The sequence below is a fragment of the Thermothelomyces heterothallicus genome (assembly GCF_042370625.1).
Source record: "Thermothelomyces heterothallicus CBS 202.75 unplaced genomic scaffold P884_scaffold_22, whole genome shotgun sequence".
NCBI classification, from domain to species: Eukaryota; Fungi; Ascomycota; class Sordariomycetes; order Sordariales; family Chaetomiaceae; genus Thermothelomyces; species Thermothelomyces heterothallicus.
This window is the reverse complement of record NW_027192583.1, coordinates 372,586-388,687: the sequence shown is the minus strand read 5'-3', so window position 1 is coordinate 388,687 and position 16,102 is coordinate 372,586. Positions and strand designations below refer to the sequence as shown.

Here is a 16,102-nt window from a genome sequence, read left to right as displayed (position 1 = left end):
AGGTGAACTCTCTGCAGAGACTCGGGTGCACCAGGATAAGCAAAGCCATTACATTTGTATCGCCTGATGGTTAAGAGCAACATGGCACCAAGGTAGATCTAAGAGTGACAGGGGTCTGGCGGGTTGACGGTGACCTGGCTCCGGAGTACGAATCAGGTGGTTCGCAGCCTCAACAGACTGGAACCTGAGTGTCGATGACTGGGGACCACGTCGTCCGAGACTGGGATTGGTCGGCCGTTTTGCGCTGGCAGTTCTCGAAGGCGCGAAGAATGGTCCACGTGTATGACGAGGGAAGCGCAAATGCCCATTGCAACGTGCATTCCCATATGGGCTGTTGCGGGTAGCGATCGGATCAGAATGCCGAAAACCGGCGTACTAATAAGCGTACTCCGTACGGATAACGGAGTACCCAGTGGCTGTGTCAGGCCGGGCCAGCCCCACGTTCAGCCACGCTGTCCTGGCGGCCTAACAGAGCAAATCGCCTAAGCCGCCGCCCAGCCCCCCTGAAACTGGCGCGCCGAGTCATCCACAACTCGAAACCAGGCCCATGATGGCGGCCCACCGCTGCCGGTCAGGCTTCTACGCGCCAGTTCTCCTGCGTTGGAGAACCCGGCCTCCTTCCTCCTTCTCCATGGTCAATTGCGGGCTTGGCTGAGCCTCTTTTCCCTTTGCCAACCGAAATTCTCGGCCAGAAATCGGACTGCAATGCCATTCTTCGCCAACACGCCAGAAGCTCGACTCGGCCGCTCCGACTCCAAGAACGCGTCGACAACATGCAGGGGCATCACGTCGAACGGCCGACCATGCCGACGCCCGATCGCGGCGGAAGATGCACCCTCGGGCAGCACACGTCTGAAACCCGGCAATAATCACACCGATGACCCTACCGACGAGAGCTTGTATTGCTGGCAGCACAAGGATCAAGCGAGCGCCTCGGCAAAGTCGAGTCCGGGGCCTAGGATGTCTCATACGCCCATCCTCGAGGAGCGGACCAGCTTGGATACTCTCGCCGAGCGCCTCGGGCTCGTCCGCACCCAGTCTGAGAAGCCGCAGAAGGGATCCGGCAGGCCCGGTGGAAACGGGACCCAGCGGCCAGCTCAGATGGCGCGCCCGAAGCCAAGGAAGGAGACCACCTTTTGCTGCTGCTTCCGCATCTCGCTTGAAGAAGTCCAGCCTCCTCCGCGCCCGAGACCGCATCCGGTGCAACCGCCGACGTCGGTGTCCACTCCACCGAGGCCGGGCGGCAAGAAGGAGTCGGGCCAATACTTATCGCCGCCCTCACCGGCACGACCACGACCAAACTCGTCCGGCCAGTCATCGGGACGCCACTCGCGCCGAGGCTCAGAAGCCTCTCAGACAGCGCAGTTTATGTCCCTGATTCCCCACGACGCCTCTCCGCAAACAGCCTCTCAACTCTTGGCCGAGCTCGCAAAACCCATCTCCGCGCAGGACGAGCCGGGATACATCTATATCTTCTGGCTGACCCCGGAGTCCGAACCGTCCACACCCCCCGCGGAAGCGGCTCGCTCGCTTCTCGCACCCCCATCCACACCTGGGAGCCGCAGCCGCCGACCAAGCGACGTCCTGGCCTCGTTTGGCCGCGAGCAGGAGCAAGAAGAGGAGGTGGAGGAGGAGGAGGAGGGCGACGGCGACGACCGACACGGCGTGAGCGGCAGCGGGGGGAGGAGGAAGAAGAAAACCAAGAAGAAGAAGACGATCCTCCTCAAGATCGGCCGCGCCAACAACGTCCAGCGCCGCCTCAACGAGTGGCAGCGCCAGTGCGGCTACAACCTCTCGCTGATCCGCTACTACCCCTACGTGCCCTCCGGGGGCAGTCCCGGCGGGGAGGCTTCTTCGTCGGCCGCCGCCGTGCCGCGCAAGATGCCGCACAGCCACAAGGTCGAGCGGCTCGTGCACATCGAGCTGGCCGGCCGCGGGCTGCGGGTCGCCGACCGCGAGAAGTGCGAGGCCTGCGGGCGGGAGCATCGCGAGTGGTTCGAGGTCGAGGCGTCGAGGTCGGCCGTGGCCGAGGTCGATGAGGTCGTGAGGCGGTGGTCGGATTGGGATGAAGGGTTGATCTGAGGAGTGCGTGTGTGGAGTGGAGAAGCAAGGAATGAGAGGTTAGAAGGCGGTGTTGGCCCTTGCATTTGCGGTGCAGTGCGGTGCATTGCATCTGGCGTACCGTGGTTCCCCGACCAAGTTGGGGCCTTGGTAATACCAATAGGGATCTGGGGCTCCGTATGAATCTACCTTATCTACGGCGATCTCTCTGACGGCACAAGTATCACGGCTGACTTGTCAAATATTGCTCCGACGTCCCGCTGCCCCGGGAGCATCTACGCGGGTTTCTGAAATGGTAATGTAGTAATGACAACAAATTCTTGAGCCCGACCAATCCTCGAAAGGAAGTGATACCCATAACACCCGACGCCGCACATGCTATGCTGCAGTTCCTGCAACCCCTCCATTCCCCCCCTTGGCTGCTCAAACGCCGGAAGGAGCCATTACTGGGACAAAGTTGAACCCCACGATGCCGTCCGCCAGCAGCTCGTGGCCCCTCCGCACCGACACCCTCCTCCCGATGATGCCGTCTTCCCCCACTTGCAGCGACACGGCCGCGCCCAGCGGCGTCTCGGCCCCCTCGCTGTGCCCGCGCAGGGTGAACTGCCGCATCAGGCCCGACTCGGCGAGCGGTTTTGTCAGGTCGCCGGTCATGCTACAGCATTGTTAGACCCTCCCACAACTCGCAGTCAGATCCGCCTTGTCAGCCCCGTTTGGACGTCCTGGGACTGGCTGCCGTGGCTGGGCGGCGGGGTGTGTTAAGCAGGAGGAAGGAGGGGGAGGCTCACTGTATGGATACCAGCACGTCCTCGCAATCACCCCGGTCACCCAGGGGAGAGGGCTCCTCTTTGCGTTGGTGAAAGCGGACGTGTGTAGCCTGTGTGCTGGAAGGGGATGTGGGATTGAGGAAGAGCAGGTTGCCGAGGCTGCCGCGGCCGGTTGGGGAGGAGAGGTCAACGCGGGCACCGACGCGCGGGGTGGCTGAAGGTGTTTCGGGGCCGCACATTCTACTTCTTCTTCGTTTCTTTTGTTGGTTGTTGGTATAGGACCTCTGTTTCCGGTGTCGCTGAATGGAACTTTGGTTTCTTTGTGGGGGGAAGCGGGCAAGAAGAGTTGGAGGAATGGGAAAGTGTGGAAGAACGGGCAAAGTGTCAGGCTAGATTTAATTATACGAAGGATGTGTGTGAAACTACTGTGTGCTAGGATACGAAAGTAGCAAGAAACTGGGTGTTTGACGGTCCAGAACATGTCGAACCCCTCTAGGTTTCACCATCCATCACTAAACGTATGCAGTTGAGCTTTTGAATCCCAGTCCTTGATCTTCTGGTGGCCGTCAAGGTGGCTCTACTCTCAGGGTGCTCTGATCGGCAGCCCATCGATCATGGTCTGGTTCTAGTCCTCGAACACGGTTCCAGAACCCCAAACAAGGAGCATGTTTCTAGACCAATCAGGTCTCCTGAAACTGACAAAAACTGCCGCTTTGGTCATCTATCAGGCCTTGGCTTCCCGGTTGAGCTCGGGCCACCCGCCCCGCACCAAGGCCGTTTGAGCACGTTTGCGCGGGTAAAGGGGCGAGCACCTCGACGGCCACCTGACGCGTGTCAACCTTGGCTGCAAAGCAAGACCGGCGGAAGAAACGGCAACAGCAGCAGCAGCAACAGCTCAGGCGACCTGCACCTTGATGAGCAAGTTTCGTAATCTCTAATTACCGCAAGTCTAAGGCAGGCAGGGCATCGTTATTATTATTATTATTATCATTATTATTATCATTATTATTATCATTGCTATCAGATACGCAAGGAGCTAAAATGGTCAACTTCAGCAACCTGCTCCAATTCCTCTCCCTGCAGTCGCCACTCGGCTCCGGCAGCACCAACACCACGCTCAACCTCGCCAAAATGGGCATCACAGCGTATACCCTCCCCGCCTTGCCGTACGCCTACGACGCGCTGGAGCCGCACATCTCGGCCCAGATCATGGAGCTGCACCACAGCAAGCACCACCAGGCCTACGTGACCAACCTCAACAAGGCCCTCGAGGCGCACGTCACGGCCGTCGCGCAGGGCGACGTGGCCGCCCAGATTGCGCTGCAGCAGGCAATCAAGTTCAACGGCGGCGGGCACATCAACCACTCGCTCTTCTGGAAGAACCTGGCGCCCGCGGGGAGCGACGAGGCGAGCCCGGACCGGGCGAGTACCCTGGTCAAGGAGATCGAGAAGACGTGGGGCGGCTTCGACCAGTTCAAGGCCGCCTTCTCGGCCGCGCTGCTCGGCATCCAGGGCAGCGGCTGGGGATGGCTGGTCCGCGAGGCGGGCAACGGCGCCGGCCTGCGCATCGTCACGACCAAGGACCAGGACCCGGTCGTCGGCGGGGACGTGCCCATCTTCGGCGTCGACATGTGGGAGCACGCGTACTACCTCCAGGTTGGTCCATCTGTTTCTGTTTCCTTGCCTCCTTCCATTTTCCACGGGATGCGTGCAGCATGTCCGCTGACGTACATGGTGCAGTACTTGAACGGCAAGGCGGCATACGTTGAGAACATCTGGAATGTGATCAACTGGAAGACGGCTGAGGACCGGTTTGCGGGACGGTCCGAGGAGAAGACCGAACTTTGAGGGCGACTATAGATTACCTCGCACATTTTTTTTTTTTTTTTTTAATTTTGGATAAGTACTAATGAGCTGTATGACATGCTCTTTCCTGTTATCAGCGTCCTTTTCGATGAGGGAAGAATCTCACGGAGGAGACTGACACAACGTTTGACCCGTCAACATCCGGGGAGTTTTGGGGTAAGATAGTTCATTTCATTGCCTGAGAAAATTCAAGGCTCGACCTTTCAACTTCTCATCCGCAGACGGGCGTTAGATGCATATCAACTAGTTGCAGGCACGCACATCCGGTTAGGAGCCAACATCTGCCGACGTTGCTCCACGGCATCCATACAGAAAACAGGCGTCCCCGAAGCTCCCCGAGCTCTTTGAGCCGACTCCTGTACTGGTAATGGCCGTAGTGCACAGCTTCGCACCACTTTGATCTAGATACCCACTTTGAAAAGTCTCAGCCATAGCAAAGGATCAAAGGTACTTGTCCTTCACAGGCTATTATGTGTGCTAGGAGAGCACCAAGCGTTGATCGGGAACCTATGGAGTGTTGAACTAATTATCCCTGTTCTGTCTATGACTCGCCCGATGACCAATCAGGATATTAGTTTGATAGGTCACTTCCCTAGGTACCTGCCTCAATCTCCCCGAGAAACACCTCTATACACATTCAGGTTGCCTCTAAGTGGTTGAGTAGAAGCAGGGTTGGTCCAGCGAAGCACGCGGCAATCGGGGTGACCACTGCAACCGCCAAGAACCCGCTTAAACGCGGGATACAGGGAATGGTTCAAGAGCTCCGAATTTAGCGGCCTTTCTTTGATGTCGCTTTGTTAAGAGTCTTTTTCACGGGCTTTGCATCTCTTCCCACCTCTCTGTATTCGCTTCTAGTAGTCATGATCCTTGGCTCGGTTGTCACGGTCACCTCCGCTCCTCCTGGTATTAGCCGTACAATCGGTACGTTTAGCTCCTCACCGGTGATGATGGGACCAGCTGGTGCTACGTGGGAAACCGCTGAGCTAATCGGCATCTGTCAGCTGGGCCAACTCGACCACCTCTCCCGCCCTCCGAAGAACGTTGGTGACTGGGTAGTTACCACGCCAGGTCGGGAACGAGAAGCAACACGGGGACGGAGACTGACTGCATTGTAAGTCGGGGAGGAGTATCTAGATGGTGGGAATGGCGGGGATGGATATGGTTACGGGTTCAATAATCATGCCTGATCCTTCGAACGTTGGGTTGTGGGTACACGATATTTTAAAAGGTACCTCAGGGAGGTAAGGAGTGGGACCTGCAGTGCGTGGTGGAGGTGGGTCGGGATGGGTGTAGGGTAGGTGGGATGGAGGTGTTGGTGGCTTTGGACTCGGCAGAAGGAAGGTTCTTTACACTAGGTCCCACCGCGGTGAACGCGGTCTGTTTTCGCTTCTCGAGTGTAACTGACGTCTGACGTTTCCAGTTCGAGTAGGTTTGTATGTAGGAACTTATTATACTTAACTAAGTCCTAGTTAACACATTGAGAGCACTTCTCCCCACATTCCCTCCTGGGAGAAGGACGGATTGGTTGGAAGCTAATTAGTAGCAGCCGACCGGCTTTGCTTTCCTTCGCAGTACCAAAGCTAGCGTTCCATACCTGGGGGCTTGCTAACGAGCTTCGCTCTCTGTCGTCCGATCCTTTGTAAGTTTTTTTAACAAGCAGTGGAGAACCTCTTGCTCCGTATTAGTGTTAATTAATTATTCATACGACCCCAGATCTCGAGCACTTTCCCGGAGCTTATAATTAGTTGCCTGATCCCTTTCAGTGACCTTAAAAGTCCTTGCGCTCGCTTTTGTGGCATTTTTGTACTCTTTTATTCTCGGTCTATATCGCAGGCGGGCTGTGTCGAGTTTCCAATAGGGCTGCTTCGGCAGATCGGATCGAAGGATCCGAGAGGCCCACGCAGTCACACGCGGCGCAGCTTGACGGGGCAATCACAGGGGGAGCCAACGCAGGGGCTGAGCTTATGGATACTACTCCGTATTACATACAAATCTCAGGTTGGTGCTTATTAGTGTGTGCAATGCACTCCGGAACTCACCGCCTCACCCGCGTAGGAGCCAAGTCTAGGGAGGATCTTGTGGGTTACCACATCAAACAAGGACTAGCGTCACGGGAGCGAATCGCCTGAAACATTCGGATTTGTTGGTAACTCCCTCCGCCCAAGTGGCGCACAAGGCAGGGACGGGCTGAATGGCCACGAAACAATGCTACAACAGGAAGGTTGCTTTCGCCGATGGTCAGCCGCAGGACTTATAGATCCATGCATTACCTAAATAATCGTGTTTCGGACCTTCTTGCATTGATCGTTTCCTTCAGCTCGCCATCTGCTCTTAGCACATCCAGCAAAGGTCTGAAGTGCTGGCTGAGTAGGAGCTTGAGAGAATAATTATCGAGGACCGACAGATTGAAAGCTGTCTCGAGTTCTCTGACAGAGGCATAAAATCTGCTGCGAGGCTCAACGACCGTCTCTCCCGGGCTTCATTCTCGTTATCTTTCCCATCACACTCGTGACCCGTCATTCAATACCCCCGAGTTACCTTACCTCGGCACCTATCCAGAAGTCGCGTCGAATAATTAGTGCACCCGCCCACCATGAAGATCGCGCTGCTCTGCAGCCTGGCCGCCACGGCGATGGCCACAGACCTCCTCCTCCCGCTCTACCAGTACCCGGCCTCCAACGGGGGCGCGTGGGATCCTATCAAGGCGGCCCTGGCCGCCAACCCGTCCGTCACAGCTACCATCATCATCAACCCCAACAACGGGCCCGGCGACGCCAACCAGGGCATCGACGACCCGCAGTACGTGGCCGGCACCAAGGCGCTCGCTGCGTTACCCAACGTCCGCTTGATCGGCTACGTGCACACGTCGACCAACTGGGGCGCCACCCGCTGCAACGTCCCCTGGAGCTCCATCACGGCCGACATCCGCAAGTGGTCCACCTGGGTCGACCGCGGCGTGCCCATCGGCGGCATCTTCATCGACGAGGCCCCCGCCGACACCTCCAACGACTGCCTCAACTACATGCGCAACCTGACCACCTTCATCCGCACCGACCCGGGCCTCCGCTTCGGCGGCAGCGACGCCTTCGTCGTCTACAACCCGGGCGGCACGGGGCCGAGCCTGCCGGCGTATTACGACCTGCAGCCGAACCTGATCGTGGCGCTCGAGACGTGCTTCACGGTGCCCGAGCGCGCGGGCGAGGACTACGACCAGTGCCCGCGCGCGGGCGGGTACGAGCCCTACGACCACGCCGGCCCGGGCCGCTCCGTCGACGACGTCCTCTTCCCGGCCGCGGGCGCCGCCAACGCCCCGCGCACCGCCGTCCTCGTCCACGGCTTCCACGACTCCAACGGCGCCCCGGCCAACCTCAGCGCCACCCCCGCCGTGCTCGACCAGCTGGTCGCCGCCGTCGTCCAGCGCCGCATCGGCGCCACCTTCTTCAACACGGCCGGCTACCACACCTTTTCGGACGGCCCCGCCTCGATCGGAAACTTCATCGGCGTCTTGGCCGCCAAGAATGCCGCATGAGATCGGGGGGTATTATTAGTAGGAGGATAGGTCGTAGAGTACTTGGACAGTAATTAATAATTATAATTGTTATTCGACTAGTGGAAGAACTGGGAAACGGGCTAAGCCGCGAAACCAGAAGCGAAGCGAGCTCACCCCCTTGGTTATGAATGCCGTGGCCTCCGTCCTCGCCAGTTCCTCCACACAAAACATGTTCAGACTTAGCAACTCGTGCTCTTGGTCTTGTAGCACTCCGGCGCCCCGTTACGGTTGTCGACAATAGTGTCTGATGATGATTATCAATGTCAACCGTCAGTCGCTCCTCGCAAAACATCGTCGAGTTCATGGAGGCGGACGCACTGAGATCAAATATAGCCGTAGGCCAGTCGGCCTGGGCCGCGCCCGTGCCGGGATTGCACTTGCGGTAGATGAGCGACGGCTGGTCGCCAATAATCAAGCCGTTGTCGGGCTTGCTGTTGGTGCATTTGACGCATTGGTCACCAAAGTGCGGCCTGGAGCGACAATTAGGTATTCTCCGTCAGTTCCTACTGACCGTCGGTCCTCCACACGAGCATTAATTGCGGTCCGGGGAACGTACCCAGCCCCAGAGGGGTCCGCCTGCAGCCTGCCGTTGACATTCTTGATGCACTTGTTCAAGTCCAGCTTGGAACACTCGGACTGCCCAAAGATATTCTTGCAGTTCGCCGTCAGCGTCTTGCCGCTGACCTTGATCGACTTGGCATCGCAGGAATCCGCAAAGTTCGCAGCAGAGGCCCCGGAAGCGCCGAGGCCCAGCACTAGGGCGGACAAGGTGGGTTTCATATCGGTTGTGATTATCTGTATAAAAACGTGCGGAAACGAGGGGGGCCAGTGAACCGTTAGTCGGATCCCCCATTCAGGTTGGCTCGAGGTGTGCAGGCCCGTTATAACCAGACGGTGAGCGGGAGAGCAGCCCGGTCAGGCCGGGGCCTGGGTGTCAGAATACCCATACTTAAGGTGCAATTGCTGGCGGGCAATTGCGGCGTCGCTTTTGCTTTGACACTGGGTAAACCGGTGTGTTCTGGACCGGAACATCATTGATGAAGCTGCGCTGCAATGCAATTAGCGACGACGCAAGATTGCGACCATAAACTGTGCTGGGACGGCGGGGTGATTTGAGGTGACTAGAGCAACATTGCACTGATCACCCGGACTCTTCTCACGGCCCAGATAACCGCGTTCCGGCGGTTTGGAAAGCTTCGGAGCTGGAAAACGGTATGGCCAAGCGCGGCAAGAAGGAATCCTGTTCGCCGGTCCTGCGTGGGACGGCGCTGGCAAAATCGCTACATCTCACCTAAATATAGGCGAGCCTATCTCCTATCTTAACCATATTAAACGAGCCCATGTCCGGGCAAATCGACCTCGCGGGCTTCCATTCTTGGTAGTAGTTGTATTGGGAAGGTCCGTAACGATTGGCTGGTCAATCTGGAGTCCGGTGGGCGACCCCGCCGGCAACACAAAGAGTTCCTCGTCTTGGAATATCTATTGTTGCGGTCTGTGTCGATTCTCGTCCTCATGAGTTTTGAAGAAAGAGAAGGAGGCAGAGGGAGGGAAGGGATGTAATCCTAAAGGTTCTAAAAAAAAAAAAAAAATCAGAGCACGTATTATTAGAGAACATCCTGGAAATCAAGCGCGAGCACACATGAAACAAAGTGCGTCGTTCCATTGCCTAATTACCTAATTAATGGGACGTGTTGATATCTGTTGTCTGGCAACTTCTTGGTGTGTGATGTCAGCTTACTTTCCCACCTACTTTAGCCGCTCGTGATGATGCTTCTTGGTCGCGGGAAACAGGTTAGTGCCGCTTTCTCTTGTACATCTCCGCTCTTAGGGTTTCGAGCGTCCTATTTCGGGCTTGACAATTAGGCGCGGAGACCATGCGGATATTTGACAAGATCATATCTTCTATCATTCCTATAAGGCGTCTAGTATAAGTCTTTCTTTGGAGCTGATATAACCAATTTACCACTAGTTCTCTATCTGTATCCTTCTCTTTCTATAGTTTAGATACTTGCTCACTTCAACCTAGCAGCCACGGGCCGATCCATCAAGTTCTTTCCCGAAATCCGGCCCGTTGGCAGGTGACGCCCCACTGATGCCTCTGCCACTGGTCAGTGGTTGCCCTGCTTTTTTCAGCGCTTTCTCAGCTCGCGAACTGGATCGGATAGGGACGCGGATAAGATCGGGCCCCGGACGGTTTTAGATTCGATTAATAACATACCATCATGGACAATACCGTGACCGGCCTGACCACGGTCAGACATGATCAAGTGCCATTCCTAGAATACCCTTCGCCAAACCAGGACGACCTAACTCGCCGGCAATACTTGATTTACCTGATTCCCGGTAATCCCGGACTTGTGGCTTACTACGAACCGTTCTTAGAGACCTTGCGGCAACTGCTTGACGAGCGGGAGAAAGAGACAGGGTGCCCTTATGCGTTCCATATCTACGGGCGCAATCTACTAGGCTTTGACGATGGGGACCACGAACCCCGTTTTGGAACGACCACGGCCTCGGGCGCCAGGACGGAGCCTTTCACCTTGGAGGATCAGATCCGCGGCGTTTGCGGTAGCGTCCAGGCGGTGAACAATGACACCTTGGGCGACGGGCGGACCTTCGACCAAGTAATCCTCATCGGCCACTCTGTTGGTGCCTACATCGCGCTCGAGGCCTTCCACCGGCACCACCAAGCCCGGCTCGAGACAGCGGGCGCTTCCGACCCCCTTGCCAGCGTCAATCTCAGATCAGGCATTCTCCTCTTCCCCACCGTGTCGCACATCGCCCAGTCCAGCAGCGGGCAGAAGCTCAACCTCCTGCGCACCACCCCGCTTCTGGACCGGACTGCCCATCATGTCGCCAAGGGCTTCGTCAGTCTATGGCCGGTCTGGATCCTAGACGCCATCGTCCGCCGGGTCATGGGTTTCCCCGAGCACGCCATTGCCGCCACGCTGCGTTTCCTGACCAGCGCGGACGGGATCTGGCAGGCGCTGCATATGGGCAAAGACGAGATGCGGTGTATTACGGAGGAGAAATGGTATGTTGAAGGCATTTCTCGATATTATCCCACATCCCCTTTTTTGAACCCCCTCCTTTACCTCTTTTTACTCTGTTCATTTCCATCTACCTCTTCTTTTTTTAGTCTTCTTGATTTCTCCAAGTTCCAAAATAACTCGCCCGCTCATTGCGTCCCCGCTTATTTGACCATCAAATTGACTTGGGTGTTTGAATCCGGAGATGACGGCTGATGTTTTTGTGCAGGGGAGAGGAGTTATGGGAGATCCAGGAGGCCGACGCCGACGCCGAGGCAGATGCTGGAAAGGGTTGCGGTAACGGGGAAGCAAAGCCGGGGTTAGGCCGTGCAAAGTTCTTTTTTTATTTTGCGGAAAAGGACCATTGGGTCGCGGATGAGTGCAGGGATGAGTTCATTGAGCGACGAAAGCGACATGGGAAGGGGCGGACGAGAGTCGTCATTGACGAAACGGGGATCCCGCATGCTTTCTGCATCCGTAAGTGGCTTCTCTCCCAGCCTTGACTGGGAACTCTCTCGCGCTTGCTTTGTCGGGTTTGGCTGACTGATGATACAGACCACAGCGAGTCGGTAGCGGAGAAGGTCAAGGCCTGGGTGGAAGACATCGCTGGCCTCTGACGACGGAGGGCGCCTGGCATTAACGTTCCTGGGACTCGAGCCAGCTGATTACGGGGTTCACCATTGAGCGTTGCCGTTCGGATGGCAAGAATGGACCTGTCTTGTCGACGGAGGTACTCCCTGCGGAATTCCGTGTGGAACTAACTGAGCAATCGTAGATCCTCGTTCTGCATGGGTTCCATGGGCTGATTCTCAATGGGGCTTTGTTAATCTCATGCAGCCTGGGAACTTTGTGTCTTCCTGAGAAAGATCTCCCAGGCATGACAGACAGGCTTTTCTCATGACGTAGGGCCGGCCCGGATCGCGGAGCAGGTCCTCGTGTAACTTGCACCAAGTAATTATGTACGTACAGTACATACCTAGACTTATAAATCAAGTACGCGACGCTGGCCCCGCCGTCCCGAGCGTTCTCTATACGACCAGCCCAATCGGAGCCGCGTTTGCGCAAGCCCGTCATACCCATTCCGCGGAGTGGAGCGCGCAAGCAAGTTTAGGCACCCGAATTCTCTGCTTCGAGATTGGTCGCAACAACTCCACCAAAACGAACAAGATGCGAAACTTGAGCGGTGTTCACAATGAGCATCACTGAGAAACACCAATACCCGAAACGGCAACTTGACGAGTAATAATCGCCAATGTGCGCCTGTGACAGAGTCCAACCATTTTCCGCGGAGAACATCAATTCGTCATCTGGATAACCATTATTCCCGATAACGATGCCTGCTGGGTGTGGATTGGGTACCATTTGCCTTGGAAGATTATGGGGAGAGAGAGGCGGGAGGTGCTTCCCCTCACCAACCCGCCCGATGAGGGTAGGGCGCGCTGGGATGGCGGCCGCTTTGCGTTTTCGCCTTCTTTCCCGACCATTTTCGGTGTCTCTCGTAAAATGCCACATCAGATTGGTGCGGCCCAGCCTCGCCTACCGCCCAGTATCATCGAATCCCTCACTGCCGTTGGCAGCCCCCTTGTGCTCAAGCGGCGACCTTGCCTGAGCAGGCGATTCCGCCTCCATAATTACCCCACAACCCCGACATGGCCTGGGCCAAGGCGGCGGTCTCCAAAGCCGCGGCTGGAGGGAGTGTTGCTGATGGCCGAGGCTCCGGGGAGACTGCGAACTCGGCCGTTTCATCAGGTGGCTTCGCGCAGGGCTCCCTCGACTCCAATGCTGTGGTATCGAAAGCGCACTTGGAAGCTCTTGGGGTTGCTGGTGGTCCTGTGTCGCTTGCGGTGTACCCGGCGGTCGGCCATGGGCTGGGATTGCTAGTGTATCGTGGCATTCCCTGGCTATGGGCGACTCCTGACCTCCTGCGAGACTCCTCGACGTAGTTGCAGATGAAAAAGAATAGGAGGAAGGAGTGGATTACCCTGAAGCTCTAGATTAGGATTCCCGCGCAGCCGTAAACTGTTTGCCTTTTTTTGAAACTCACATCATGACAACCAGGAGGCAGATGCTGCTGATCTCCTCTGCCGCTGTGTCGAAGGTGGCCTCAAAGTCGGTGAAACCGCAGATGACATCAACCAGCAGTGATCCGGTTGCGGTTGCGACGCCTAGAAACAAAACGCCGTCAATCACGACGTGGACGTTGGGAGAGAATCCTCCATCCCGTCGGACACGGACGGAGACCAACTCGGCCGCGTTCCAGAGAGTAACTACCGGACACTGTCGGAAAGGGGGTGTTAGCACAGCTCGTCGCTGGGCTTCTCGTCGCCGGGTTTCCCGTGGGCAAGCAGACACGAACCACGATCACAACAGGTAGAAGGCGCTCGATGGCGCTGAACGGGCCTCGCCGCCCCGCGATGACGGATGCGATGACGCCCGTTACGGGAAGGGAGATGGCCAGTGAAGCGGCCCGGAGGACGATGCAAATGACAAAGACGCTCCAGCCGAGACCATGGTAGTCAGCTAACCTCCACTGCTTGAGCTCTTCCGACGAGGGTTTCGCCGTCGGCGGCGGCAGTGAGTCCAGCCACGCTTCAACGATGGGATCGAAAGGGGGAGACGGCCGGGACGGTTGTGACCGCAGGTTGATCCTCCACATTGAAGGAGCCGTCTGGAGACCTATGATGGTGCTGGGAGCGCTGGGACGACTCTCTTGGCGCCGATGCGCAGCATGTCGAGTTTCCCGGAGAGCGCGGCCAGATGACTGAGGAAAAAAAAAAAAAAAAAGAGAGAAAAATAGCTGTCCTTGGCCGACCTGTGTCGCCAAAGATGGGGGGCCACCTGCAGCCGTCGGTCTCTTGGTTGGCTGGGCAGGGCCTCTCTCGTCTTTGGACTGGCCGTATCAAACTAAGGAGCGACACGGCAAATGCCCATTACATTCCAAGATTGGGGGAATCAGCCGTCGACAAAACGGTAGGTTTGACGTATCGAGAACGGAACCCAGGATTCTCCGGCCGGTGTTTCCCCTTTTTAAAAGATGACCCGGGCCGCTGAGGATGCCAGGGATATGCCCCGCGGGGGGGGGGGGGGGGGGGGGGGGGGGGGGGGGGGGGGGGGTTCTGATGGACGCGCTAGTGTAGGTCTTGGGACCGCAAAACACGGAGAGGCTTTAGGCACCCGTGTAACGCCCCCCTGTCCATCGACTGCGACTTTCTCATCCCACATTCCCACACATTCCTCCGCGAGAACCAATCACTCATGAGCAAATCTCGAGGAGATCGGAGCCGCAAGCTTCCTTGTTCTCTGTTGTTGGTGTCTTAATTACTCTTTTGAGATCCTCTGCATGGTAATACCTAAAATTAGCTTATATTCGTACTACGCTACGCTTTAGGAGGAAAAAAAGCACAGGGACCATGCGTGCTTAGTGTGCGTGCTAAAGACATGATTGCTGCCGAGTTCCGCTCTCCGAGGGCGGGCTTCCTCGGCTTGCTCCGCAATCCGCCCACTGCCTCCCCTTGGCGTCCCGGGCCGTCAGGACTTTCGGTGCCGATCGAGATCTCGCCGGCTCCCAACCCCGGTTGGTCTCGGGTCCGAAGAGGGCATGCGGTGCAAGGTGCGGCGGGTTTGACATGCTGCTACTAATAAGCACACTTTGCCACTTTCGTTCTTTTGCCTGCTCTAAGTGCCGGGATAGGAGATGAACCTCTTGAAAAGTGGCTGTTCTATTTGAACCCTGCGATGGGCCGGGTAATGAAACGCGACGTGAAGTCTAACACTGCTTACAAGTAGTCATCGAAAACTTCAAAAGTGGAGCTCAGTTGGCACTTTCAAAACCCCATCTTGCTTTGACTCTGGGCTGAAGTGGCTACTTCCCGCAAAGACAAGGGAAAACGGGGTGATCGCTGAGAGATGGAGTCAGAAGAGAGGTGAACCAAGTTCAAGTGCTGCCTTGCGAAGAACCGTTACCGCAACCGGGTATCGTTTCGGAAGACAGACTGGGGCAGCGCTGCGACTCCCAGAAGCCAACTGCATATGCCTTCGCCATGTAATATATTCACGTATTTACAAACCTATTTCGAGTGGCCTCAGTGCGGATGTGATGCATACTCGGAACCTCAAGTGGGAGCCAGTACACGTGACCTAAACATGATCATGACGTAACCAGCAGAAAAACGAGATTGAGTGTCATCTTTCGTACAACACCCCGTCAACTTAAGAGACTTGGGATGCATAATATACTTCTCAAATAGTTTTAAAATCCACTATGTTTTGTTACTTAGATGGTAAAAAAAAGGGGAGGCACGTACGCCTCAAAGAATTATACCCGGTGGTTAGTTGCTAACTAATTAGTTCAGGACTACCACCTATCTCCCGATAGGTAGGGCCAAAACCCCCGGATATACCAATATAGCCGGACACATCACCACCAAATTTCCTATACAATCACGTCTTTGCAAAAGGTACTATCAAGTTCAATTACCATCGTAATAATAGCCTCAAATAGCTATAAATAGTTCAATTGTAAACTAGGCTCTAAAAAGCTTAAAAACGTAGTAAAATTTAATTCTACCTAGTTATAACTAGTCAAACAACAGGTCATATAACTTGCCTTCGTCTCCCTCTCCCTCTATATTATACCCCCTATCCCTATCGCTCTTAATGCTCTTAATTATAATAATACCTTCTCTTATACCTTCTCTTTTAGCCTCCTAGTAATAGTTATTATCTTCTATCCCTAGCGTTACTACTATAGACTTATAGGCTTATCACTTCTTAAACCTCCTAATATCCTTAATAATAGCTATATATAGAGACTCCTTCTTAACCCTAGA

The 16,102-nt window shown here is 55.9% G+C and overlaps 7 protein-coding genes across 7 annotated transcripts; 4 read left to right on the top strand and 3 right to left on the bottom strand.

The window, feature by feature from the left end:
* The first annotated feature begins 545 nt into the window (after positions 1-545).
* Positions 546-2,543, top strand: P884DRAFT_228833 (meiotically up-regulated gene 113-domain-containing protein). The gene has a single exon (XM_069439732.1). It carries the CDS (start codon positions 706-708, stop codon positions 2,080-2,082), a length of 1,377 nt encoding a protein of 458 aa, XP_069295390.1. The 5' UTR covers positions 546-705; the 3' UTR covers positions 2,083-2,543.
* P884DRAFT_206748 (uncharacterized protein) lies at positions 2,485-3,067 on the bottom strand (the record flags this gene model as incomplete). The annotated part of the gene is made up of 2 exons (XM_069438743.1): positions 2,485-2,716; positions 2,850-3,067. 2 exons carry the CDS (start codon positions 3,065-3,067, stop codon positions 2,485-2,487), a joined length of 450 nt encoding a protein of 149 aa, XP_069295389.1.
* A 632-nt stretch (positions 3,068-3,699) lies between these two features.
* On the top strand, positions 3,700-4,700 carry P884DRAFT_331528 (Manganese/iron superoxide dismutase). Its single transcript, XM_069445733.1, has 2 exons — positions 3,700-4,484; positions 4,569-4,700. The coding sequence occupies exons 1-2, from the start codon at positions 3,870-3,872 to the stop codon at positions 4,674-4,676; spliced, it is 723 nt and encodes a 240-aa protein (XP_069295388.1). The 5' UTR covers positions 3,700-3,869; the 3' UTR covers positions 4,677-4,700.
* A 2,137-nt stretch (positions 4,701-6,837) lies between these two features.
* P884DRAFT_262773 (Spherulation-specific family 4-domain-containing protein) lies at positions 6,838-8,423 on the top strand. The gene has a single exon (XM_069441692.1). It carries the CDS (start codon positions 7,288-7,290, stop codon positions 8,221-8,223), a length of 936 nt encoding a protein of 311 aa, XP_069295387.1. The 5' UTR covers positions 6,838-7,287; the 3' UTR covers positions 8,224-8,423.
* P884DRAFT_206750 (uncharacterized protein) lies at positions 8,189-9,024 on the bottom strand (the record flags this gene model as incomplete). Its single annotated transcript, XM_069438744.1, has 2 exons — positions 8,189-8,714; positions 8,801-9,024. The coding sequence occupies 2 exons, from the start codon at positions 9,022-9,024 to the stop codon at positions 8,189-8,191; spliced, it is 750 nt and encodes a 249-aa protein (XP_069295386.1).
* Positions 9,025-10,370: 1,346 nt separating this feature from the next.
* Positions 10,371-12,277, top strand: P884DRAFT_293885 (uncharacterized protein). Its single transcript, XM_069444244.1, has 3 exons — positions 10,371-11,278; positions 11,503-11,750; positions 11,829-12,277. The coding sequence occupies exons 1-3, from the start codon at positions 10,467-10,469 to the stop codon at positions 11,888-11,890; spliced, it is 1,122 nt and encodes a 373-aa protein (XP_069295385.1). The 5' UTR covers positions 10,371-10,466; the 3' UTR covers positions 11,891-12,277.
* Positions 12,278-12,442: 165 nt separating this feature from the next.
* On the bottom strand, positions 12,443-13,929 carry P884DRAFT_248360 (uncharacterized protein; the record flags this gene model as incomplete). Its single annotated transcript, XM_069440549.1, has 3 exons — positions 12,443-13,255; positions 13,318-13,550; positions 13,630-13,929. The coding sequence occupies 3 exons, from the start codon at positions 13,927-13,929 to the stop codon at positions 12,862-12,864; spliced, it is 927 nt and encodes a 308-aa protein (XP_069295384.1). The 3' UTR covers positions 12,443-12,861.
* Positions 13,930-16,102: the final 2,173 nt, after the last annotated feature.

What these genes read in the sequence shown, in the direction of transcription:
- P884DRAFT_228833 (XM_069439732.1), top strand. Translation starts at nt 706, where the DNA reads ATGCCATTCTTCGCCAACACGCCAGAAGCTCGACTCGGCCGCTCCGAC.
- P884DRAFT_331528 (XM_069445733.1), top strand. Translation starts at nt 3,870, where the DNA reads ATGGTCAACTTCAGCAACCTGCTCCAATTCCTCTCCCTGCAGTCGCCA. An exon ending in AGCACGCGTACTACCTCCAG is followed by an intron (nt 4,485 to 4,568) that starts GTTGGTCCATCT and finishes TACATGGTGCAG; the next exon opens with TACTTGAACGGCAAGGCGGC.
- P884DRAFT_262773 (XM_069441692.1), top strand. Translation starts at nt 7,288, where the DNA reads ATGAAGATCGCGCTGCTCTGCAGCCTGGCCGCCACGGCGATGGCCACA.
- P884DRAFT_293885 (XM_069444244.1), top strand. Translation starts at nt 10,467, where the DNA reads ATGGACAATACCGTGACCGGCCTGACCACGGTCAGACATGATCAAGTG. An exon ending in TGTATTACGGAGGAGAAATG is followed by an intron (nt 11,279 to 11,502) that starts GTATGTTGAAGG and finishes GTTTTTGTGCAG; the next exon opens with GGGAGAGGAGTTATGGGAGA. An exon ending in CCCGCATGCTTTCTGCATCC is followed by an intron (nt 11,751 to 11,828) that starts GTAAGTGGCTTC and finishes CTGATGATACAG; the next exon opens with ACCACAGCGAGTCGGTAGCG.